This window comes from Lagopus muta, chromosome 6 (genome assembly GCF_023343835.1).
Source record: "Lagopus muta isolate bLagMut1 chromosome 6, bLagMut1 primary, whole genome shotgun sequence".
Classification (NCBI taxonomy): Eukaryota; Metazoa; Chordata; class Aves; order Galliformes; family Phasianidae; genus Lagopus; species Lagopus muta.
Genome location: NC_064438.1, coordinates 57,456,267 through 57,480,255, shown reverse-complemented (window position 1 = coordinate 57,480,255; position 23,989 = coordinate 57,456,267). Strand labels below are relative to the sequence as shown.

Below are 23,989 nucleotides of genomic sequence, written 5' to 3'. Positions count from 1 at the left end.
GACGGGAAGCGAGGAGGGTCCAAAGGGTGGGGCGGCGGCGGGCTGCCCTCTGCCCTGTGCCCCGGCGCTGCAGGCGGGGCAGGCTGGCGGCGGGGCTGTGCTTAGCTGGCTGTTTGCGGCTCTCCCGGAACGGGCCCTGTCAGAGAGGGTGCACAGCCGTGTGTGTCTGGTGAGGGGCACGGAGAGATGGATTTGAGGCCTGAAACCTGACGGTAAAAGCACGGGAAGGTGCCGAGAGTAGGATACCTGAACATAAAGCCAGTGCAGGAGTCGGAAGAGAAGCTTGTGTTGAGGCAGAGCTCAACGTGGGACGTGGCTTAGGACAACCATAGTGAAACTTGGCTTGTTCAGCCTGGAGAAAAGAAGGCTGCGGGGTGACCTCATTGCAGCCTGCAGTACCTAAAGGGAGCCTGCAAACAGGAGGGGAATCAACTATTGGAAAGGGGAGAGAACAGCAGGACAAGGGGAAATGGCTGGAAGTTGAGAGAGGGGAGATTTAGGTTGGATGTCAGGGGGAAGTTCTTTGCTATGAGAGTGGTGAGGTGCTGGAACAGCTGCCCAGAGAGGCTGTGATGCCCCGTCCATCCCTGGAGATGTTGAAGGCCAGGTTGGATGGGGCCCTGGGCAGCCTGGGCTGCTGTGAAATGTGGAGGTTGGTGGCCCTGCATGGCACAGGGGGGTTGGAGCTTCGTGATCCTTGAGGTCCCTTCCAACCCGGGCCATTCTGTGATTCTCAGAAACTTGCTCGTCTGGCTCCTGCCAAACAGCAGCTGTGAAATACTTTCTGATAGAAAAACAATTGTGTAGCATTTCAAACCACTGACCTTAGTGAGGACTATTCTGTGAATTGCTACCATTTGATCTTCAGCTCTAAAGCAGATGAAGTGAGAAGCTTCCAACCACAGATGGAAGAGCACTGCAGGGGGATCCCAGGGCTGTTGTGCAGGATCTGCATGTTGGGGCCGCTGCTGAACTTAACTTCATGGAGCTGGTGCTGCAAGCTCACTGTGAACTCATCAGGGAATCATTTGAGTTGGACGGGACATATAAAGGCCATCTATTCCAATTCCCCTGCAATGAACATGGATATCTACAGCTCCATCAGGTGCTCAGAGCCCCAACCAGCCTGACATTGAACATGTCATCTCCCATCATGATTCCAACTACAGGTTTTGTCTGTTTGAGTGGTCACTACCCTTCAACCTCCCCCAACACACACTCCTCCCTATTGGCTTGCCCTTGAGCAGCAGGCTGAGATATGCATTCGTTCCCATTTTAGCTCCTGCATTGTTCAGTCAACAACCCGGTGAGTTTCAGCCGAAGAGTGGATCCATTTGGAATGAATGGAATTTGAAATAATCCAGGTACAGCTCTTCACGAGTAGCGGTGTAGAATTTCTGAGAAACATATATTTAAACATCTGTAAAAGGACACAAAGTGAGATGCATTTCCTGTGATCAAAAAGGGAGGACATTAACTGTCAACAGTTGTTAAAATTAATAAAAGTAAGAATGATGCACTGGGATGATGATTAAAGCACAGGAAGGAAACATTTGATAGAGAAACACATCTGTAAGTCAAGTAGAGCTATGATGTGATCTCAGAAAGATACTTCGGGCAGTATGAAGCAGCTCATGTTTTTTGACCAGTGGAGTACTGGTCAAAGATGAGATAATCTGTCATGTTTGGTATAACAACAATTCCACCCATCTATCTTTGGCTCTAGGCAGATGTGCTGTGTGATCATGGAATCATAGAATGGCTTGGGTTGGGAAGGGACCCCAAGGGTCGTCAAGTCTCAGGCCCCCGCCATAGGCAAAGCCACCAACTTCCCCATTTCATAGCAGCCCAGGCTGCCCAGGGCCCCATCCAACCTGGCCTTCAACACCTCCAGGGATGGATGGAGCATCCACAGCCTCTCTGGGCAGCTGTTCCAGCACCTCACCACTCTCATAGCAAAGAACTTCCCCCTGACACTCAACCTAAACCTTCCCTCCTTGAGCTTAATTGATCATGAACCATCAGACTGTTTCAGTCAGCTCCCTCCTCTCAAGCCATGTATGCTGATGCCATAGTAGTCATGTCAAGAGTCATTGCAAACTGAAGGCAAAGAGCTGGGCCTGGCTTCCAGAGCACGAGACAGATGGTTCTGGGAACAGAAGTCTGTAGCTCACACTGGAATACTTTTATATCTCTGGTGGGAGGCTCCAGGCAACCTAACAGAACCCCAAGCACTGCAGGGTGCCGCAGGAATTTCCTCTGTGTTCCTGGTTTGGTCATGTGTTTTAAAAGAAATTAATATTTCTTATGTTAGAAGAGGGCTACCTTCCTTCTCTGGGAGAGACATTGGCAAAATCAGATTGTTTTTTATTTTATTTTATTTTATTTAAGAAGGAAAGGCAGTAATCTTAGCAAATAGAAGAACTTACATAAGGGTTCATAATTCACACCTAGCTGAGATGAAAAATGGATCGTGTTTCCTGCCAAAATAGCTGAGACCTGTCAGATGGTAGCTTTATATCTAAAGAGAGTAGATAGATTCAGCTTCGCCCATGAGCTTCCTCCAGATGAGGGGAATTGATTATAAATGATGCAGTTGAGAATGGACTACGGAAAATAAGCTGACATTTTCAATCTGGCTTTATATCCCCAAAGTGTTTTGATTGAGGATCTTTCTTTCAGTTACTTTTTGAGCCTTCTGTGAAACAAAGCTGTACTTTAGCAGATGAGGCTGGGAGTATTTTGATGAAGTCGTTTTTTGGCTGGAGAGGAGGCAGCTGCCCCACAGGACTGGAACTGCAAGAGGTGCAGTGCATTTACTGTGCTTTGTACCAGGACTTAGTATGCTGTGACAGACTTCAGATGCTCAAGCTCAGAGGAAAAAATGCGTGTAATTCCCTGCCTGTGTGAAAAGTCAGTCGTGGGGGCATTTATAGAATCACAGAATCACTCAGGTTGGAGCTCCCAAACCCCAACCCCAGCCCACCCTACCGTGCCCACTGCCCACATCCCTCAGTGCCACATCTCCACAGCTCTGTAACACCTCCAGGGAAGGTGACCCACCACTGCCAGGCAGCTGTGGCACTGCAGCACTGCTCTTTTGGAGAAGAAATCTTTTATCCAACCTGATTCATCTTTAAAGATGCTGGAACATTGACAGTCACTGCTGCAGGGCGATGAACTGAAGAACTTTGAGTTCATCTTCACACGTCAATGCTCATCTTCAGCATGGAGCTGCTGTAACGTGAAGCTGTGGGTGCAGATCAACAGAAATCTTTCACAGTGAGGGTGGTGAGGAGCCCACTGGAATGGGCGGTCCAGGGAGGTGGTGGAGTCACCGACGCTGGAGGTGTTCAAGGAGCGTTTGGATTTTGTGTTGTGGTTTAGTGAGAACTCTGAGCGAGTTTGACTTATGCAAAATTTGGGGACAACTGACATTTGTGAACACGATGTTTGGATGGGACAGATATGATGTCAGAGCAGAAGAAAACAGACCAGGATCGCCGCGTGCCCTTCCTTTACTAAAGGTGATGAGCAACAGACCGCCCAATTCCAGCACACTGCTGACAGCTGCGTCCCAGGCCTGACGAAACTTAGACCAACCGATCCGAGAGAGAGGAGAAATTAAGAGTCGAGCGATAGAGCGCGAGAGCTGCAGCTACACGCGGCACCCCGGCCGGCCCGCGGCCTCCTCCCACCCCGGGGCAGGGCCGGGGCGGCGGGGCGGCGCGGCGCTGCTGGGCGCCAAGCGGCAGCCATGGAGCCGGAGCGGCTGCGGCGCCGCCTGGGCTGCGCGTTCCGGGCGCGCGGGCTGATGCTGCGGGCGTGAGTAGCGGGGCGCGGGGCGGGCGCGGAGGCGGCTGCAGGCCTCGGCCGGGCTCGGAGGCTCCTCTCGGGCTGCCCGAACGCCTCCTGCCCTGCCGTGGGCCTCTTCCGTCCACCTCCGCCCGTCGCTCGGGTCTAGGGAGCGCCAAAAGCTGCCTAAAAGCTCTCCTCCGTCCCCTCCCCGATGAGCTGCCGCGTTGTTGGGTCGATACTCGAATTTCGCCTTTGAGGATTCTGCATAATATCAGCTCTGCTTTGTATCTGATGTGAATAGATTGTGATTGTTTTGAGCGAGGTCCTGGCTCTTTCATTAGGAGACCGAGCCCCGAGCCCGCTGTTAAACAGCAATGCGAAGGTCGGGCCGTTAACCGAGAGCCAGTTTGATTGTCTGGCAGAGGATGGTAATAAGAAAATCGTTATCTTTAACTGCAAGAGTGTATTTAAGGATGAGGGAAGAAATGGATTTGTAATTCTCATTTAATTTAGAATGTGTGATACTGAGGGACGTACGTGCCTTAATGGACATGGTGAGGATTGGTTGGGCTTGGGGATCTTAGAGGTCTTTTCCAACATTAAATGATTCTGTGATTCTACAATAACTCCAGTATCAGAGCTACTGATAAAGTGGAGTGAATCCTGCAGAAGGCAGTTGGGGCTAGCGTGGGCTGGCAGTACCTGAGGGATGAGCCAGCTCTGTTCAGCCCTTGGGATGGAAGATGGAGGCTAGCTGTCCAAAAGGGACTTGTGGAGAGAAGGAGCCACAGCACAGAGGTGTGAGAGGCAGCAAAAAAAGCTCTGGTTTTGGTCTCCTTGGTTCAAAAGAGATATTGAAAAACTGGGGAGGGCTCTGTGGAAGACCACCAAGATGATTACAATGTTGGAGAATTTAGAGTCGTGGAATTGTTTGAGTCGAAAGGGACCCTTAAAGGTCATGTGGTCCAATTCCCCTGCAATGAACAAGGACTCCAACAGCTCCATCAGGTGCTCAATTCTGTCCAGCCTGACCTTGACATGTGGAAAAATGCTAAGGATTTGGGTTTGTTCAGCCTCAAGAAGGAAAGGCTCAGGGAAATCTAACCCCAGTCTTGTTCAAAGGTAATTAGGAAGAAAGAGGAGGGACTTCTCAACAACACACTGCGACAGGACAAGAGAGCACAAGTTTAAAAAAGAAATCAGTACTAACAGTTTCTACATTTTTAATCACAAGGCATTTAGTGATTGTATGCACATATGCCAAAACTGACACAGTTCATATGAACTTTACTGAATATTAATTGCTTCTTGAGCTAACTTTCTTTGTTGACATTAGGGAAGCTGTAAAATATCTCACTGAAACTCTTCAGTCCCTCAATGAAGAAGAGTTTGAGGACGTAATTGACAGAATCATCGATGCTGTTGAAAAACAGCCTTGTAAGTAAACACTTTTTTCCTAAGCTTGCTAAGATTATCTTGCACTTACAATGTTATTTAGACAGAATTACTGACAACTTATGCACTGCAGTGTCACTCTGGTCTAGGAGGTTGATCAAGATAGATGTATTTGTTGACATTTTGTTTTGTTAAATACTGAAGTTTGTAATGTCAGCAAAAGTCAGTGTCACTTTGCTGTTTGAAAAGTTGGCAAGTTGGTAGCTCCTGACTTTTGGATTCCAAGAGTAGTGAAATTCTTCACTGCCAGCTACTAAAAGCTCCTAGCTGAGTTTGCGTGGGCATCTTTGTATATGAAACTGTCATCTAAAACACTCAAATAAACCCAAGAAATAGCAAGAAGTTAGTTCACTTGTTATTCTGTAGCCCAGGTCCAGAGAAATATTAATGTTGACAGCTGTAATTTTCAGAGCCTCGCTGTATCTGTGAGAAGAGAACAGTTACCTCCCTTTGACCAGAGGTCACTGCACTTGCATTCAAGTGCAGAGGCAGGTAGGAGTGCTGTAACAATCCAGCACATGTGCTTAAAGCAACTATGGAAGGAGTTAACAGCACCTGAATGTTCTCTGTTTGCTCATGGCAGGTGCTGATGTTCTGTCATGCTGACTGATCTTGTAGTAATGTTGGGCTGAAGGTGCTGCTAACAGTTGGGGCACTGCAGCAATGGATGAGCTGTACATCCTTGATGTATGAAAATGCATCAGATATCATAAATGGCTGAGTCCAAAAGTGAATCCAGAAAACTCCTGGAAAACCCTCTTTATGCATGAGACACTCTATGAGTTGAACTATTGCTGGTAGCATTCCTACAACTCCTGTAATTCTGAGCATGTCTGAAACTGTGTCATCCTGGCAGGAGTTTTTTCTTTGGGTACCATTTCCTGCTTAGTCTGGACTGTGTGTCCTCAGACACAGTGTCCCTAATTGTGGGCCACAAAACACAGGAGTTGTCACATCCTCACTTAAAGAACATGGCTGAAGGAGGTGGCACTGATGCCTAACATGCACATGTGTTCAATAATCTGAGCTCATGAGATCCAGAAAACCTGACCAGTTTTTTGGCTGAGGAGATTCGATCCCATATAAACGTTAGGCCTTATATGAGTTCAGGAAACATTCTCAGCTCTCCTATTTAAAGCAGGTTCAATGAAATGTGGGCATTTTATTGCTTTATCTATAGAGTAGCAACAACAGAAGTTATAACTTTACGTTCTTACACTAGCCATTGAAAAACACAGCTGATCAGATAGGGAGCCAAAGCAGTTTGAAGAGCTGGTCCTCACCTAGTGTGAAGCCTGCTGGTACAAATTCACATGTGCACATTTTTGAGCAGTTCTAAATCAGTACAAGAAGCTCCAGGGCCAATGTAGTACCTGTGGTTGGTGTTTTTGCTAATGCTGGTCTTTGTACAAGGTGGGATTTTGTGCAATTAATGCCAGCGTTGTCCAGCTAATGACCGTGAGTTGCTAGAGACCACAATTTGGATGTGCTGATATCCCCCCTGATTCCTGCTGGCTCACCTGGTGCCCCTCCTGCTCTGCACTTCAGCACTGACTTACATGAGGTGTGATTTTGTTTCCTGAGTCAGCAACTCCAGCAGTCAGGCTTGGCAGCACTGACCAAATCCTTTTGTGAATCCATGCCTTGGTGTCCTTCTCAAATTCAACAAGACGTCAGCGTTTGGAAATGTTTTTGGATTTCAATTATCAGTTTAACATCTATGAAGGCAACAATGTGCCTGTCTCCAAGATTGTGCTAAGCTGTTTGAATACTTATATATGACAGCAATCTGTGCGATAATGTTCTGGAATAAAATTAACCTTCAGAATGTGAAAGTTCTCATCTAACACATTTGTAGTATATTTGGCAGCTTTGCATAAGCTATAATTGTCTTGCTGTCCGTGTTTAGCGAATTAATGGTGGGCACAATATGAGTGTGGGTTAATTTTTTGCTTGAGATGCATCCTACTGGTAAGAATACTAAGTGATCCATCCTGTGTGCTGTTACCTTTTTGAAAGTATGCTTTTTTGTGTAGTAGAGAAGATTTCTTCTCTACCATTTCTTGTAAAGTATGAGAGACCCCCACGCTTTCTTACCACTCTCCATATGCTGCACTTTTAACTCTTAGAAACTTTCTTTCCAGTGTCAACTAATATGATTGAACTGTCCACGGTGGAAGCAGCTGTCCAAGAATGTAGCCAAGCATCAGATGAAACAATGTACGGTGACATTATTTCTTTTTATTTGATGCTTATGGGAGTTGTATGCATGCCTTTATTTCTGATTAGGAAATAAATGGCAGGCGTTTCCAGCAGTGCTACACATGCCAGTAATTGCTTTGTGCTTTGTCTTCCTGATGCTGCCTTGGAAGGTTGGTAATGTTCCTTCTTAGAAAATTGGTTCTCATGCATAGTCCTCTGGGGGACTCTAAATATAATGCCAACATTCTGGAATTAAAATTACATGGTTATGTGTTACATGTGACACAGATTGAATATTAACCAATGAAATAAACCAATAGGGAACTTGATACTTCTGTTCGTTTCTTTATTTCCTTTTCTCCAGATGAAAGTTATATGAGGTTGTTTTTGTGACTTTCATAAGATAGCACTTGGAAAAGTTTTCCTCCAGGGTGCTGCTTTCTGCTTTTTTGTGTGCTTTTTTTGGTCTAGCAGGGCTGTTATTTGGAAAACCATGATTGATTTTCACTCTCTGATAACAAAGCAGAGAACAATTACTTGAGCTTCTGAGAGTTTTATTTGTGATTGTGATGAATGTGTTTTCTTCAGTGTTTGCCTTGTGTATTGACAGCGTAATGCAAATCATGAAAATAAATGGTTTGTTAGGCATGTCAGACACTGTGATCCCACAGTTCCTCAGTGTGAAGCAAATTTATTTATTTTTGACTTTTCTCCTAGTCATTGGAACCTTTATAATGCTGGTGGTTTCAATGTGACTTTTTCTTTTGTCACCTCTTACACTTAAATGCGTTTTTTGCTCCTGACAGGCTGAGGGAGCTGGGCTTGTTCAGCATGGAGAAAAGAAGGCTGCAGGGTGAGCTCAGTGCAGCCTGCAGTACCTAAAGGGAGCCTGCAGACAGGAGGGGAGTCAGCTCTTGGAAAGGGGAGATGGCAGCAGGACAAGGGGAAATGGTTTGAAGCTGAGGGAGGGCAGATGGAGGTTGGATGTCAGGGGGAAGTTGTGTGCTGTGAGAGTGGTGAGGTGCTGGAACAGCTGCCCAGAGAGGCTGTGATGCCCCGTCCATCCCTGGAGGTGTTGAAGGCCAGGTTGGATGGGGCCCTGGGCAGCCTGGGCTGCTATGAAATGTGGAGGTTGGTGGCCCTGCATGGCACAGGGGGGTTGGAGCTTCGTGATCCTTGAGGTCCCTTCCAATCCAGGCCATTCTGTCATTCCATGATTCTGCAACTGCACAGGTTCTCAGGGCAGAGGCCTGAAGGGAATACTGCACAGGTCACTCGTGCCTCTCTAACTTTTAAATTACAGTGCAAGAAGCTTGGGGATAAAGTTTTGTATGAAATACAAATGAAGTCCAAGACCCCATTGTCTGATAGGCAATGATTGTTGTCCTGTGCTTGTAAACCATAGTGAGGGTTCATGGAAAAATTTTTCTCTATTCTGATTTGATGCTCTCAGAGTAAGAGTAATGGGGGGTATCAAAGAGAACAGTACCAGTACATGTAATGGAAGCTATCAACTCAGTAAATGAAGATTTGTGTAATTTTAAACATATTCACATAAAGCACACCAAGACTGTTCTGTTGTCAAAAAATGTACCAGAGGATACTGATAGAAATATCACAGAGATGTATCTTTTTCCAAGTAGTGTTCCTTTTGTTTTTTAATTAGAAGGTGCTGCAGTAGCCAGTAGGTAGAGTGGAGCAGGAGGTACAGTGGTAACACAGGGCAATAGAGAACAAAACAAATAGACTTCTCTTCAAAACGTTTGTTTAATTATTTTCTCTCCTTATTGTTTGTTAGTTCCACCTCAGTTAACGCTGTAAATAAATTCTCATTTCAGAGAAAATGTTTTCAACATTATTGGAGCCTTTGATATTCCACGCTACATTTATAATTCAGAAAGAAAGAGATTTCTACCGTAAGTCGTGCATATTTTAAGCTTCAACTGCTCCTTGTTTTAAGAGATAGCCTGTATTTCTCTATGTCTGAGAAGTCTCTGTTCTGTTCTTTCCCTCTTGGGTTCACTCATCTCAAGCTCATGTGAGAAAGTAAGATAATTTTGTTTCTCAAAGCCTGCCTGACTCTACAGAGGCTATGATAAATGCTGGCTCATTAATAAATGTGCCATTGGGTTTCTCCCCACTTGGTAGAATGGAGCTGAAATGGCCATCTCTGTCTCTTCTGTGGCAGTGTATTCTGTGCTGCCTGTGATCTGACTAGCTCGGAAACTCAAGTATTTATCTCACAATGTGCCAGTTGTGTTAATGGCATTTGAGGAATACAATAGACACTAAGGCTAAGGGCATACATCACTAACGTAATGATTACTTTTTTGCTTTCTGTATTTGACTCTTGTTTTTTTTTTCCCAATAAATTTGGTCTGTCTGTATTTATTTCCTAGACTGTAGCTTGCAACGTCCTGTAGCTCTGGGGCATTTCTAAAGAGAGCTAAGGAACATTTACATTTACTGAAGAATTTACATTAACAGCAAGCAGCCCAGACTGCTGAGCCCAATAGAGGCTGCACTTTTACAAAGCTGCAGGTGTTGTTAGCTGAGAAACTGATAGTTGTGTTTGTGGTGAGGCATTACAATGACCTTCATGTAATGTCATTTTCTAGTCTTGGTTCATGAATCTGCTGGTCAGCAACAACATTCTGTGTGTCTGCAGGAGGAGGTTAATTCCAGTGCCACTTTCTAGCTTTCTAGGCTATCAGAAGCAGAGAACTCCATGAAGACATTCTGCTCATCAAAGGGAAGAAACTGTACTTGTTCACAGTCACTTAATAGGCATATCTGTTTTTAAATAATGGACTTCTGCAAAGTCCTGTTCACGTGGAAATACAGGTCTTGAGGTCTGTGATGTAGAGGAAAATTAAATTGATGTAGCCTTCAAAAACAGAAACATAGAGGCCCTATCAGAAATGTTACTCATTGCCTAAATATATCACGCAGTAGCACTATAGCTTTTGCAGGCACCTTTTAGATCAATAAGTAATTTCTGTGTGTAGAATGTACCTTTTTTAATCTCGATTTTGTTGAACTTCTTGCAGTCTGTCAATGACCAACTTTCCTGCACCAAATTTATTTGGAACTGCCAGAGATAAAGCAGAGTTGTTCCGTGAACGCTACTCCATCTTACAGCAGGTCAGAAACGGTTTTGCTTTGTTTAACAAAACACATAAACAAAATGCTTTTTCTTTTTTTGCTGTTAAATACAGGTATAGTTTTCTCAGCTGACACCATACAGCGTGATGGATGCATGTGTTTGAGCATTTTAGCATCATGTCATAAGAGCAGATTATCTATCTGTATGTGTGTCTTCCTCCTGTCTCTCGTGTGTTTGACTAGCCTGTCACTGCACACAGTGCTTGTTGAGATAATACAACCCTGAAACCCTGGGAAGCTCTCATTCAGCCTCTTCTTGAAGCACTGATGTTTGCTTCTGCCTTATTTCAGTTATTTGTTTTCCAGTTATCAGGAATGCTCAGTAGGAGTCAGCCGTGCTTTGTCATCTCATGGTGGCACTTGTGCCTTGTCCCCTGGTGCGAGCAGCTCCTGAGCAGAGTTCCCCAGCAGGATTTGCTTTGCACTGCTGTGGTGGTGGTAGCCACAGGTACTGACAGCATCTCTAGGTGGTGGCCCTGCACAGACTGCACTCTCAGCTCAGAGTCAGCCTATGGGCTCATCCCTGAGCAGGCCCTCAACTCACTTCTTTCCTCCCATCCACTCTCCTCACACGTTGGAGTGTAACCCTGCTGTGCTTTGCCCTGCAGACTGGCATGAGCAGTATGAGATCAGGGAGTGAATGGCTGACGTGATGGCTTGTTAATTGTTTATGAGGTGTCTGCTCTAACAGATGCACAGCACAGATCATGCCATGTGCTAGCAGGTTGTGTGCAGAACCATTCACCTCTGTGCAGTCCCAACCCCAGTGAACCACCAGGAGGCAGGCAGGCAGTGAGCCCAGCTTTTTGCTGTGCCACCCCACAGTGACTAGCTTGACCAGGGTGATGTACCCCAGGGCACCAGCAACTCTGTCTTCCACAGACAGCTGCTGCTGGAAGAATGTGTACTGCAGTTTGCCTCTATCCTGGCCTCTATCCTGGCAGCCAGTTAACCACTAGCTAAAGATTTAGTCCATACAAACAGTACGTTAAGTTTACTTCTTTGTGACCTCCAGAAAAGTGAATGTTCAGGTTGCTAGTGAAGGCTGCTAGAACTAATTCCTGCATGTGGTACACGGGCTGGTAGCAATGAGTTTGTTTCAAGGAGAGGTATTTAGACTGCATGAAAAGCACTGAAATAAGTGAAAATTTCTACATGCCAAATGTATTTTCTACATGCTCTGCACTTTAGTTTTAGTGTAGCTTGCCCCTGTTTGTAAAAAAAAGAGCTCAAACTCAACAAAAAAAAGTACTTGCTTTTAGTAGGCCTGCCCTGAAGAGAGAACCAGCCCTCTTCCACACAGCCAGCGTTTCATGCAGTTCACCTTCTCTTGCTGTCCCACTGCTTTCCTCCAGGTAGTCAGAAGTAACTTTTAAAACCATTACACATGCAGTTACTTCTTTGGCTTAGTTTTATAGTCCAATGTGAATCTATTTCTTAGAAGCAAATTATTGTCCACTGAACTGATTGTGCAAAATCAAGTCAAATGTTGCTGGATAAAATAGAGGGAGAGAACTTCATAAACTATTTTATATGGTGGTTGTAATGAACTGACTTTTTGACAGCACTCTTTTGTTTTTTAAACTATATTACTTCAATTTTGGTTTCTGCAGAGGACTCACAGACATGAGCTGTTTACACCTGCAGCAGTCGTCGTTCATCCTGATGACAGTAGGAGCAAATTCCAGGTAAAAAGTCTTTATTTCTTGCAAATGGAACTGTTGGTGTTGTGCTTTCATGCACAGTGACACCTTATTTTTCCTTCTTGTATGGGTGATTAATGGAAATGAGTTTTTTTCTATCATTTTTAGCTTGTGTGTCAAAATGGCAGTTATGTGCCTTACCTCAGCATGATGACCAAGCTGCTTAAAAACAGCTATGAAGTGCATGAGAAATGCAGCTTCCCAAGGTGGAAATACATTAACTGCTCAGCTTTACACTTTTTTTCCTTTAACTTGAGAATATTTTTCTTTCTTTCATTAGCACCAGATTCACAAACCATTGATTCAATAAGTTCACAACCTGAGTTTGTTCTGTTTCCATCTCAGTTTTCTCGTATTAAATACTCTTCTGATGTGATGTAATTATTACATATTTTAAAAGAAAAAATGCACGCAAATGTCTCTCAGCACCAAGCAGGTTTTGTTTTGAACAGCTTGCCTGTTTCTGCTTGTTCAGAGCATGGCATCTTGTAGGAAAAGAAACAAGTGACCTTAGCTGAGTTGAGCTTGCATCTCCACGCAGGCTCTGTAGGCATCTTTCTCTCTCGACAGCTTCCTGTTCTCCTGTCAACAGTGCCAAGAGCATCTATTGTTTATGCCTATGTTCCAGGAGGATTTTCTCCCTTAACTGCATCTTGGCAGGCCAAAATGAGTTTGTCCAGAGAATGCAGACAGCCTGCTGTGTGGTATCACTGATGTTACTCAGGAGTTTTCTCTGTCATCCATCTAAGGCTCCTCAGCAGAAATAATTAGTGTTACTGCCTGGGCGGAGGTTCAGATCTGCCCTGTGGTTCAGATCGGATTCTGCTGAAGATCCAATTACTAAAATTGACATTCATATGCAAGAGCAGAAATTGCCACTTGTTCTTTTCAGTTTTAATGCTTTTGTAAGCAAAATAGCAACAACAGATATTTACTTGCTAAGCACTTCTTTGTGCTGGCAGCCATTATTGGAAATATTTCCCTCAAGTCTGCTACATTTGACATTCAGAAATGTGTCCCTGATTTTCTAATGAGCCTGAATTCTGTCCTAGCTTGTTTGTGTATTTATGCAAGAATATTTGTATATGCTGTCTGATACTTCGTCTTGCTTGCTTCAGAAAAGCTATTTTGGAGACCTGGAGTTAATCTGACATGATTCTTTGCCTCTGGTTCCAGCTTAAAACAGTAGAAACTCTGCTGGGCAATACAGTGAAAGTGGGAGAAGTGATTGTCCTTGGGATGATAACTCAGCTTAAGGAGGTAAGATGCTGTTTACAGTGGATTGTATAGATCACCATTCGTTCAGCACTTGAATATATTAGGAAATGAGAAGGCTCAGTCAGCACCTCATCCTCCTGTGTAAGTTGGTGACAGAGCTGCCATCGGTGTCCATGGTGCAGGACTCATTCCTTGAAAGGAGGTTAACATTTTCTGGGTGTGCTCCTTACTGAAATGCTGAGGCCTCCAGTCACTGTGTTGCACTGCACTGCATTGGCCTGTGATTAAGGGGAGAAATACACTAATAGAGCATCTGAGGGAAGATGCTAACATCAACTACATTGCTTCAGTTCCACATCTACGCTCCAGGTATATAATATAACACTTCACTAAACTGTTTATAAATGCTGACTGGTAAGTGTTTGTGATTAAAGCATTTACATGTCTGGATATACTTTGCTTCATTAATCCTGGTTTTTTTTAGGGGAAGTATTTCCTAGAAGACCCTACAGGAGTTGTCCAGCTAGACCTTAGTAAAGCAATATCCTTTATCTGTGATCTAAGAGTGGAATACATTTCCTGTAGGCCTGGGGATGCTCAGTTTGAATAACAAATCCATACTGACCACTAAGAATTATGTACAGAGAGCTGCAAGTTGCAGCTCCATCTTTTTCTTTCTTTTACAAGTTTCATAGTTGCTGGAGCTCAGTGCCCTTTTGAAGGACAAGGATAGAATCCCTGCTAGTGGAAGTAGAGTGTGTTCCTGTTTGTGTGCTGTTTGTATTAAGCTGGCTGTAAAGCAAACTTTGGCTACAAGAATCAGCGTAGAAGTCCTGATGTAAGAAAAAGATATTTCTTAACCTTTCCTCACCAGTTCCACAGTGGTTTATATACCGAATCATGCTTCGTTTTGGCAGAAGGTAAAGCAGACTTCTTCTTTTTATCCTTTTTTAACTTGGAATGAATTATTCTGCAGGTGGCTTTTGCTGCAGTTAGACGTTTGCCAAATGTGGCTAAAAAGAGAAGTCTAATCTTGGTGAGGCTTGACCATGAGCTGAGCTTGTGACTGAGAATTTGGGCCCTAAGTCTTTCCTGTTATCTCAGGCTCTTGAGGCAGAGCTCCATGACACTCTGTGCTTTTCAGTGATGTTGATGAGATGAGAGAAGCCACAACAGCATTGGGAGCTGGCCTTAGTTAGTCTGTATAGAGCATGATGGAGAAGATGTGACCAGAAGGACATGGACTAGAAAAACTGAACAGCCTGGTCTGGTGGTTGGGGACCCTGCACATAGCAGGAGGGTTGGAACTAGATGACCGTTGTCCTTTTCAACCCAGGCCATTCTATGATTCTATGACTGTAAATAAAAAATAAGAAAATACTGCTTTGTGTTGTCAAAGCTTCAGTTCTTCAGAGGCTTCTCATTAAGACAGTGTGTAGTTTTGGAGCCTTAGATGTGCAGTGATGGACGCTGCTGTTTGTGGGACATTGCTCTGTGTGTTCTGTTAATGTGTTTTATGTTTAGAATGTATGAAATACTCTAAGTAGAAGAGAAGCACGAGTGGGGATTGAGTACCACTCAGTCACTTCTTTCAAGAGATGACAGTTCTCAAGAAAGGGTGCAGTTTGATGCAGACCCTTCAGGGGCAGAGCCAGGGAAAATGATTGCTGTTTCCCTACATTCTTACTCAGTTGGGTTGAGAAAAATTATGTGGCTGTGCAGCAAATCCACTCAAAGAAATGGTAGAGGCCTAAAATAGTTGGTGTCTTGCTCAGCCTGTTTTTCAGCCATCTAGTTCACTTCTGTTCACTGCTGAGCAGTGCAGGGACTGGTGCTGTCACAAGAGAGGGATTGATGGAGGCTGGGACTGAGCAGCACAGCTGCCAACTGTCTGACTAATGTCTAGAGTATGATGCTGTTACAAAAACTAAAGGTTATTTTGTTGTTCCAAAATGTCTTAGGTTGGTATGAAGATGAAGTTTTTCATGTGAATGCTTTTGGATTTCCGCCTACTGAGCCGTCTGCTACCACAAGGTATAGAACTGACTTTCAGCAGCCTCACTCTGGCTTCGTATTTTGTTGTAGGTTTCCAAGTCAGCTCATTACCATTTTATAATTTTGTGACATTGAAGTATGCTATTATTTCCCCTCTCCAGATATTTCAAAGTAAATACTTTCTTCTCCTGTGAAGAAGGGTTGAGGGAACTAGGCTTGTTTAGCTTGGAGAAAAGAAGGCTGAGGGGAGACCTCATGGTGGCCTTCAGTGCTTGAAGGGAGCGTATGAACAGGAGGGGAACGGCTGTGTGTGAGGGTGGATGGTGATGGGACAAGGGGAATGGTTTTAAAGTGAGACAGGGGAGGTTTGGGTTGGATATGAGGAGGAAGTTTTTCAGCCAGAGGGTGGTGAGGCACTGGCACAGGTTGCCCAAGGAGGCTGTGGATGCCCCATCCCTGCAGGCATTCAAGGCCAGGCTGGATGTGGCTCTGGGCAGCCTGGGCTGCTGGTTGGCGACCTGCACACAGCAGGGGGTTGGAGCTGGATGAGCACTGTGCTCCTGTGCAATCCAGGGCATGCTGTGATTCTGTGAAATACGATTTTAAGGAGGCAGTTCTGAGACTTGCATGTTCAGCGTGTTGATAACCACTGAGATCTAAACACTTCTGAACTGCAAAACTAAATAACTATTACATAGGAATAAGAAGCTCCGTGTTGCTCAGGGAATGGATGAGGGAGGGAGCCCTGGGCACACATTACCCTGAGATAATCTATGAACTTATGGCAGAGCAGTGCCCATGCTTTATATCTAGGTGACTGCCATTTATTTTCCTTGGTTTCTCCATCAGCTACTAAATGATAAAGGATGTGATTTGAGCTACCTTTCATCATAATAATAATTTAAATGGCTCAGGTGAGTCATAATCAAAACTAGTAATTATTTGGGAAGAGAACAGAAGTAACATGAGTATTTTAATAATGTAGAGCCTTCTATGGGAATATAAACTTCTTTGGAGGTCCTTCCTCAACTTCAGTAAAGGCTTCCGCAAAGCTGAAGCAGCTGGAGGATGAAAATGAGGATGCCATGTTTGTATTTCTTTCCGATGTGTGGCTGGACCAAGCTGAAGTACTAGAAAAGCTGCATACAATGTTTTCAGGTAGGTGGTGGCCATTTTGAGTCTGAGCTTTGTTTGAGAGAATGTTTACCATCTCTCTTGATCCTTAGCAGCATTGCTGGTGGCACTGGTAAGCGTGACAGGATGCACAGCTGGAAGGTCCCCTTCTGTGGCTGTGTTCCCTCCCTGCTTTGGGCTGAGAGCTCTGGCCTTGCAGTGAGCCAGCACAGGGAATATCCCATGGGAAACCTGTGTTGGAGAGCTGTAAGCTGATGTAGCTTTCTGTACTTGCATCCTGTGGTTGCTCACAGTGAGCATCACTGTCCATGGAGGAGAAGCTGGCCAGCATATGGCTGACAGCATGGCTGCTCTGCCCAGGGGCTGCTAACTATGATCTGAATGTGATCTTCTGTGAAACAGTGAGTTTGGTACCGTTTTCAAAGGTATGCCTTTAAATAAAAAGGTTGGGCAACGATTTTCAAGACTGTGTTTATTGTGTGTTTTAAGTGAATTTCAGTTCTGAGAAAGTACCAGTAAGCCCAGCTGCTGACAGTATTTTACAGAACCCCACTGAACCCCAGCCTCAATAAAGCCAGCAAGGTCTTGCTGCAGTTTAACGATAGCTATTTGCATTTCATGCTTGCTGTTCTATTTCTTTTGGATCTTTCCCTAACAGATTTATAAATTGGATTGTATTATATTTTTATGAGCTGTCACTTGCTTTTCATAAATCTTTTAGCACCAATATTGTTTTGGACAGTAGCCATTTTATGTGTTTTGACAAGAAAGTTCATGAACAGTCATCCTAGCCTTAGTTTAAAGAAAACTTTTTCCTCCATCAGCAGAGGGGTGGCAGCAGGGACAGGAGGTGATTGTCCCCTTCTGCTCTGCTCTTGTGAGGCCCCAGCTGCAGTGCTGTGTGCAGGTCTGGAGCCCCCAGTACAGGAAAGGCAGGGAGCTGTTGGAGAGGGTCCAGAGGAGCCACAAAGATGAGCAGGGGGCTGCAGCACCTCCCTACAAAGACAGGCTGAGGGAGCTGGGCTTGTTCAGCATGGAGAAAAGAAGGCTGCGGGGTGAGCTCAGTGCAGCCTGCAGTACCTAAAGGGAGCCTGCAGACAGGAGGGGAGTCAGCTCTTGGAAAGGGGAGATGACAGCAGGACAAGGGGAAATGGTTTGGAGCTGAGGGAGGGCAGATGGAGGTTGGATGTCAGGGGGAAGTTGTGTGCTGTGAGAGTGGTGAGGTGCTGGAACAGCTGCCCAGAGAGGCTGTGATGCCCCGTCCATCCGTGGAGGTGTTGAAGGCCAGGTTGGATGGGGCCCTGGGCAGCCTGGGCTGCTGTGAAATGTGGAGGTTGGTGGCCCTGCATGGCACAGGGGCTTGGAGCTTCGTGATCCTTGAGGTCCCTTCCAACCCGGGCCGTTCTGTGGTTCTATGAGATGCACAGTCCCTCTTGAACACTTTCTGTTTTTTTTTCACCAATGGAAAGATGTCAGTTATTCTCAAAATATGGGCTGTTTCTTCCATGCATCATTACATCAGTAATGATGGCAACATTTAGATAGCAAGCATCTGTGAGATCTGTGAATTGCTTCTTTGCATTCCAGAACAGTTTTGGAACAGCTTGTCCTGTCTGCCTTAGGTAGAATGGAGGTGTGAGAGGGCAGCTGCTTTAAAAAACAAGCAGTATAAAATTAAGGGTGCCAAACTGCTTTCACTTAAGGAAAATTGAACACATTGTCATATTATCTACTGAGAAGTTAAATAGTGAACTTTGAAGTTAGGAAACCAGTTCTGTATCCTGATGAGAGTTGGCAAGATCCTTGAACCAAACCAAGCCTGAGCTAAAACTGCAAATGCTGAAGCAATAAAGGGCTTCGGTCAGGGAGGTTAATAGACTAAGCTGGAAGAGATGCATATATCGTGTTTACCACTTTCAGACTTCTTTTTTATAGACAAGTGGTAAAGCTCATAATTGTATAATAAAAGTAATAGCAGAGAGGAATAGCAAGGAAGAAATACTGCTGAGCCATTTGCCTGCCAGAAGCAATTCTATCCTGTTTACCCCCGCTGGTTTGTAACATAGTGAAGGAAATGCAAGTCTGGTGCTGCAGGCCAGGGAGCTGGAGTGTGAGGTGGAACACAAAACAAATGCCCAAGTAGATGTTTTGTTTTTGTTTTAGAGGTGGCAAATGAGTTTATTTTTTTTAGCCATTGCTGAAAAGCAATGTGTTTAGTGCTACTGTGAGGGTTCATCAGATCCTTAAAATGCTCGTGCAGTACTGTTGCTTTATAATGCTAAAAAATGAGTTAAACAGTAGGAGAGCTTTTGAATTGAATGATGCATGGAGATTAATAACAATCCATTGCTACTGACTTGCTATTTTTCTTTTCAAGGAAAGAATGTATTATTATTACAGGTTTTAGTTGTGTAATTATAGGACTGGCTCAATGATTAGTTGTATACACACAAACAATGTTGTTGGAACTGTAAATAATTAAAGCCTGTGTCTAGGAAATAGTTAGGGGTATTAATAGAAGCAGAGCTTGAAGTGCTGTTTTGGCTTTTGCCTTTCATTAAATGGACTGGAGGCTGAATGATGAAAGATCTCGAGGTGGGTGGATGTTACACTCACATGTGCTTTGTTTTTCCAGGTTATTCCTCTGCTCCTCCAACCTGCTTTTTCTTTTGTGGAAATTTCTCATCTGCACCATATGGAAAAAACCAAATTCAGTCTCTGAAAGGTGTGGAATTCTTCGCAGTCAATCCTGAGCATTAAATTAAAACAGAGGTGGTAAAACTGTTTCAGAAGGCAGAAAAGAAGTGCATTGTTTTTGCTGTGCTGAAGTGTACAGGTGATCTGTGTCACGTGTGTTTTTGTTCTAACCAAGTGCTGCTCCATGGATATTTTTTCTCTGGCTCTAGGTTCCTTGAAGGCTCTTGCAGATATAATATGTGAATATCCCAGCATTCATAAAAGGTACACAGTGAAGTGCTGTGGGGGTGGCAGGGGGAATGTGCTTGTTTTGGAAAATGTTGCTTTAATCACTTCAGGAACGAACAGATAGCACGTTTTCCCATTTTTGTGAGCCAGCTGCAATCAGGTTCCAGGCCTGTAAGATTGTTTGGGGATTGGTGTAAGGCACTGATTCTGGCTACAACAATTTGGTCATGGAAGCTGCCTGTTGAGTCAGCAAAGGTGAACCTGCCTTTCTTGGGAGCATTTCCCAGATGGATGAAGCGTGGCCCACAGTTCTCCAGAAGCTCTATTTGAGTGAGGCTTTTTTCCTCCAAAATTCCCTTGCATTCAGCAGGGATCTGCCCATGTGGTACTGCTTACTAAACTGATGTCCGGGTCTTGATGCCGCTAGCAGCAGCTGCAGGCTTTCTGTACCAACCCTGAGAAATGTCATCTGAAACACTGCCTGCATAGAGTTTCTTGTTTCTGCCTTCCTGTTCTTGCCTGCATGGTTCTCCACAGCTGTTAGTTTGAGAGCCAGGCAAAACAACACCATCCTGAAGAGGGATGGATCCTTTATCTGTCTTTCTACAGATGTTTGAACATACGAAGGAAAGAAAAGCAGGGAGACAGCCAGGCTTATCCTTTCTGGCTTCTCACCTTTGAGTTCCTAACAGTAGCTGTGAAGCAGAGCTAGTTCCTAGGATGGGCTCCCAGAGCAGTCATTTCTTAAATATAAGAGCTCTCCCACTTCAATGCGGGATGGATATGAGCCTTACGACTCAGTTGTGATTAAAGTTGTTCATAAGGCCTGAAGGAACTGTCAGCTCTGCCGTGGAATATGTTACTTGTGTTCATCTGTGGAACTGTGGTAGTACATAAGCAATGGTTAGATACTTCTAGGATTATTTTATATGAAAGCAATGTGTTTAACTCATTGCAGTAGTCGATTTGTGTTTGTTCCTGGCCCTGAAGATCCTGGTCCTGGCTCTGTTTTACCACGGTCAGTTTGCTTCACTTTTTACATTTTGAAAATCTGAATGAAATAGCTAAAGAAAGTAGGAAATCTGTGTGATTCACGTGTTGCTACTTATTTTAGACCTCCTCTGGCTGAAAACATCACTCAGGAATTCAGGCAGCTGGTGCCATTTTCAGTTTTCACCACAAATCCTTGCAGGTAACAGTCTAACTTACTGGGAGTTTTCATGTTGGTTTTTTTCTTCTTTATTTTAACTGAACTGAACTATTTAGTTTATGTGCAGATGTAGTGGTCTTAACATTTTTAAGTGAGGAGAATTCCTCACATTAATTGTAACTAATTTAAAATACATTAATATAGAAATAAATCAGTGATGACACCATCTTGAACAAAATGGTTTGGAAGTATTGCTAGAAGCTTAACTCAGTATAGAAAAACCTCAAAAACATTTTTTTTTCTGAATCTGGAGGGAAAGAAACAAAGATGAGGAGGGATTGTTTTAATTGAAACGCGTGTTTTCATTTTGCTGTATTAAAGATTATAATACATCTTTCCATCTGTTAGCATTTCACTGTCATTCGTTTAATTTCACTGATGTTTTCATTTAGGATTCAATATTGCACACAAGAAATCATCATCTTCCGTGAAGATTTGGTAAACAAAATGTGCAGAAACTGCGTCCGCTTCCCTAGCAGCAGCATGGACATTCCCAATCATGTGAGTTGTGTTCAGCACTTCTTGCTAACTTCTTGACTTCTTTTTTCCTTTGATCAGCAGGTCTACATTTGGGCTGCCTCTGACCTGCAGAGCTGCATGTGTTTGCAAACTTCTTAGAGTAACCAGGTTTCTTGAAAGAGTTGTGAGGAGGGATCTATACATGTGGTAGTACTGCTTGCATTTGTATCTTGATAGCAGATAACCAAACCAGGATGCTTGTGGATGACATCAAGTCGTGCTGACTGTCCCATTGCACTTGTCCTTGAACTCAGAACTTACCAGCAGCTGGCTGTTGGTGTGTGTGTACCAGCAATGAACGTCGTACCGCTAAACATCGATTCCTAAAGGCAAAGCTTAATAGAAATTACCTTTCTAAGATTTGATCAATTAACCAGTGACATTTGCAGTCAAGCTGCACGTCGCTTTTCCAAAAGGTCATCTGCTTCATCTGCCTTTTCACTTGAAGTCTTAATCCTGCTTTTGATACATAGACACAGCACTCTGATTCTAGTTAATGAGTGCACGGCAGTTGATGAGACTTACTGATATAAGTGAATGAGGATGATCTAGACAATACTGGCTCATTGCTGTGATGGATGGAATCTGTTTCTATTTATTTGATAGGGTTTTTTTGTTTTTAATCTGTTTGACTTGGAAACTTGCTGTTAACTCTTCCTTCTCTCCATCGCAGCAACGCTCAGGTTCTTTGTGTGCAGAGAGAACCCCACTGTGGATACTGATGCACCTGTCTTCTGTGTGCATTTTTGCATACATGTGTGTATGCTGTGAACCTTGATTTACTCATACAGGGATTCCTGAATTCTGCCAGATGAAAATGGGAATTACAAGGGGAGCAGCTACACAGCAGGAGGTGTCACTTAGGAATCAAAAACACAACTTCAGGGTAAAGACTGTAAAGTGTAGGTCTTGTGGTTAACTGGTATTGCAAGAAAAGCCCTGAGGAATAAAAGCAAGAAGGCTACAGAAAATCTATGGCAGTGTTGGTACCTTCTGGGCTGGAGAAACAGATGAGCAGATTTTGCAGTTTGTGTATTAACAAAGAAAACAAATCAGCTGTTGCAGTGGAATCACTGCTTTGCTACAGAAAGCCCCACTAACCAGAGGGAGCGAGAGGCATGGAAAGTATTTCCAGGTTCAAAACTTCTCTATAGGCAGAACATTTGTAGGAACGAGACTGACTTATAGGGTATGGTTGAGATGAACTCTCTGTGTTTATCTTGCAGTTTGTAAAGACCATATTATCACAAGGACACCTGACACCACTTCCACTGTATGTTAGCCCTGTGTACTGGGCCTACGACTACGCCCTGAGGGTTTATCCTGTGCCAGACATGCTCGTCATTGCGGATAAATACGACCCCTTCACTGTCACCAACACTGACTGCATTTGCATAAATCCTGTAAGATTTCCTTACACTTTACAGAATAAGACTTGTGCAGACAACCTTGAATTCATAAATAGCTTTATTATTAGGAAAATTAATGATGGGTCAATTGCCAAAGGGAATGCAGTTACATGCTGCCTCTGACCATCTGTACAGCGTTATACTTGCACATTTGTGGTTTATTTTTCTTCACAGGGTTCTTTTCCAAGGAGTGGGTTTTCTTTCAAGGTATTCTACCCCTCCAACAAGACTGTTGAAGACAGGTAAATATATTCATTTTATTTGCTGACTTTCTAGTTATCAGGAGGAATACAGAAAAGCAACTATATAAACAGAATGAATCTTCTAGCAGTTAACGCAGCAGCATAAGAAGCTCAGAAGCCTAGACCTAAAATAAGACATTCAGAACTTATGGTCAGGAAACAGTGATGAGAAACGTGATCCAAAAGTAAACGGAAACATAGATTGTATTAAATGATTTTCAGTAACTGAGACCCAGTTGGGAAACAGATTTGTTTCTGAACATTATACTTGTTGCATGGGTTAATCACATTTAGAAACGATTTTTGGTTCATTTTGTGATCATAATCAAACTCAGAAGCCATTTTAATGCTCTGATTTCATGTATTTTACATGTGTGCTTATTCATTCCCAGTGTGCTCTTTCAACAGCTGGAAAAAAACCAAACCAGTTGCAAAACCAGAAAAACACAAACTAAACACTATCAAAACATTTACAACTGTGCTAAAAATTCCATCTGTTTGAAATAACAGTGGTAGAACCAAACAGGAAAATTGCTATTTGTCTTGTCTGCCTCTGATTCAATTTCATGTCTTTTTGCAGCAGCTTTTTGACATCTTCTGTAGAATAGGGATAAAAGATGTAAGGGATAAAAGATAGATCTGTGTTTAATTCAATCTTTACTTGAATACAGAAATAATTGTACCAAGAGGTGTTTTAGGTCTTTAGATGGATCAAAACATTACGAAGTCTTTCACAGATCACAGAATAGAATGATGTGGTATGTATTGACATTTCTTTTAACTAAACCTATCTTTTGTTTGGTATTTTCAGCAAGCTTCAGGGTCTCTGACTTCCTACAAGACTACAAAAAGAGACTGAGCCTTTGTGAGGCCAACTGCAGCACTTGTTTAGATGGATTGATTTTATGATGTTTTGCAGGCTGTTCATAATAAATGTCAAAGCCACGCTTATTTTGTACAAAAATAAACTTTTACACAAAAATATGCTGCGTTTAGATAAAATTAATTTCCACA

General features: G+C 43.6%; 2 protein-coding genes across 6 annotated transcripts in view; both read left to right on the top strand.

The window, feature by feature from the left end:
* Positions 1–9,264, top strand: part of VCPKMT (valosin containing protein lysine methyltransferase) — a 92,876-nt gene extending 83,612 nt beyond the window's left edge. The window contains exon 5 of the transcript XR_007377804.1: positions 8,477–9,264. The gene's annotated coding sequence lies outside the window, so the exon portion shown is untranslated. The remainder of the gene's footprint in view (positions 1–8,476) is intronic.
* POLE2 (DNA polymerase epsilon 2, accessory subunit) lies at positions 257–23,960 on the top strand. 5 transcript variants are annotated; one of them, XM_048949187.1, is made up of 19 exons: positions 257–374; positions 5,135–5,235; positions 7,398–7,473; positions 9,294–9,371; positions 10,506–10,599; positions 12,234–12,308; positions 13,500–13,583; positions 14,026–14,082; positions 14,413–14,461; positions 15,503–15,575; positions 16,522–16,694; positions 19,306–19,395; positions 19,577–19,631; positions 20,554–20,613; positions 20,710–20,787; positions 21,198–21,306; positions 22,551–22,727; positions 22,908–22,975; positions 23,787–23,960. In XM_048949187.1, exons 3-19 carry the CDS (start codon positions 7,409–7,411, stop codon positions 23,803–23,805), a joined length of 1,404 nt encoding a protein of 467 aa, XP_048805144.1. In that variant the 5' UTR covers positions 257–374; positions 5,135–5,235; positions 7,398–7,408; the 3' UTR covers positions 23,806–23,960. The 5 variants fall into 5 exon arrangements, with proteins under 5 accessions (XP_048805144.1, XP_048805143.1, XP_048805140.1 ...); XM_048949186.1 differs by lacking the exon at positions 257–374 and adding an exon at positions 3,241–3,527; XM_048949183.1 differs by lacking the exon at positions 257–374 and adding an exon at positions 3,699–3,825.
* Positions 23,961–23,989: the final 29 nt, after the last annotated feature.

Coding starts and splice junctions, on each gene's coding strand:
- POLE2 (XM_048949183.1), top strand. CDS start 3,758: ATGGAGCCGGAGCGGCTGCGGCGCCGCCTGGGCTGCGCGTTCCGGGCG. Junction 3,826..5,134: donor CGCGGGCTGATGCTGCGGGC/GTGAGTAGCGGG, acceptor TGTTGACATTAG/GGAAGCTGTAAAATATCTCA. Junction 13,584..14,025: donor TGATAACTCAGCTTAAGGAG/GTAAGATGCTGT, acceptor GGTTTTTTTTAG/GGGAAGTATTTCCTAGAAGA.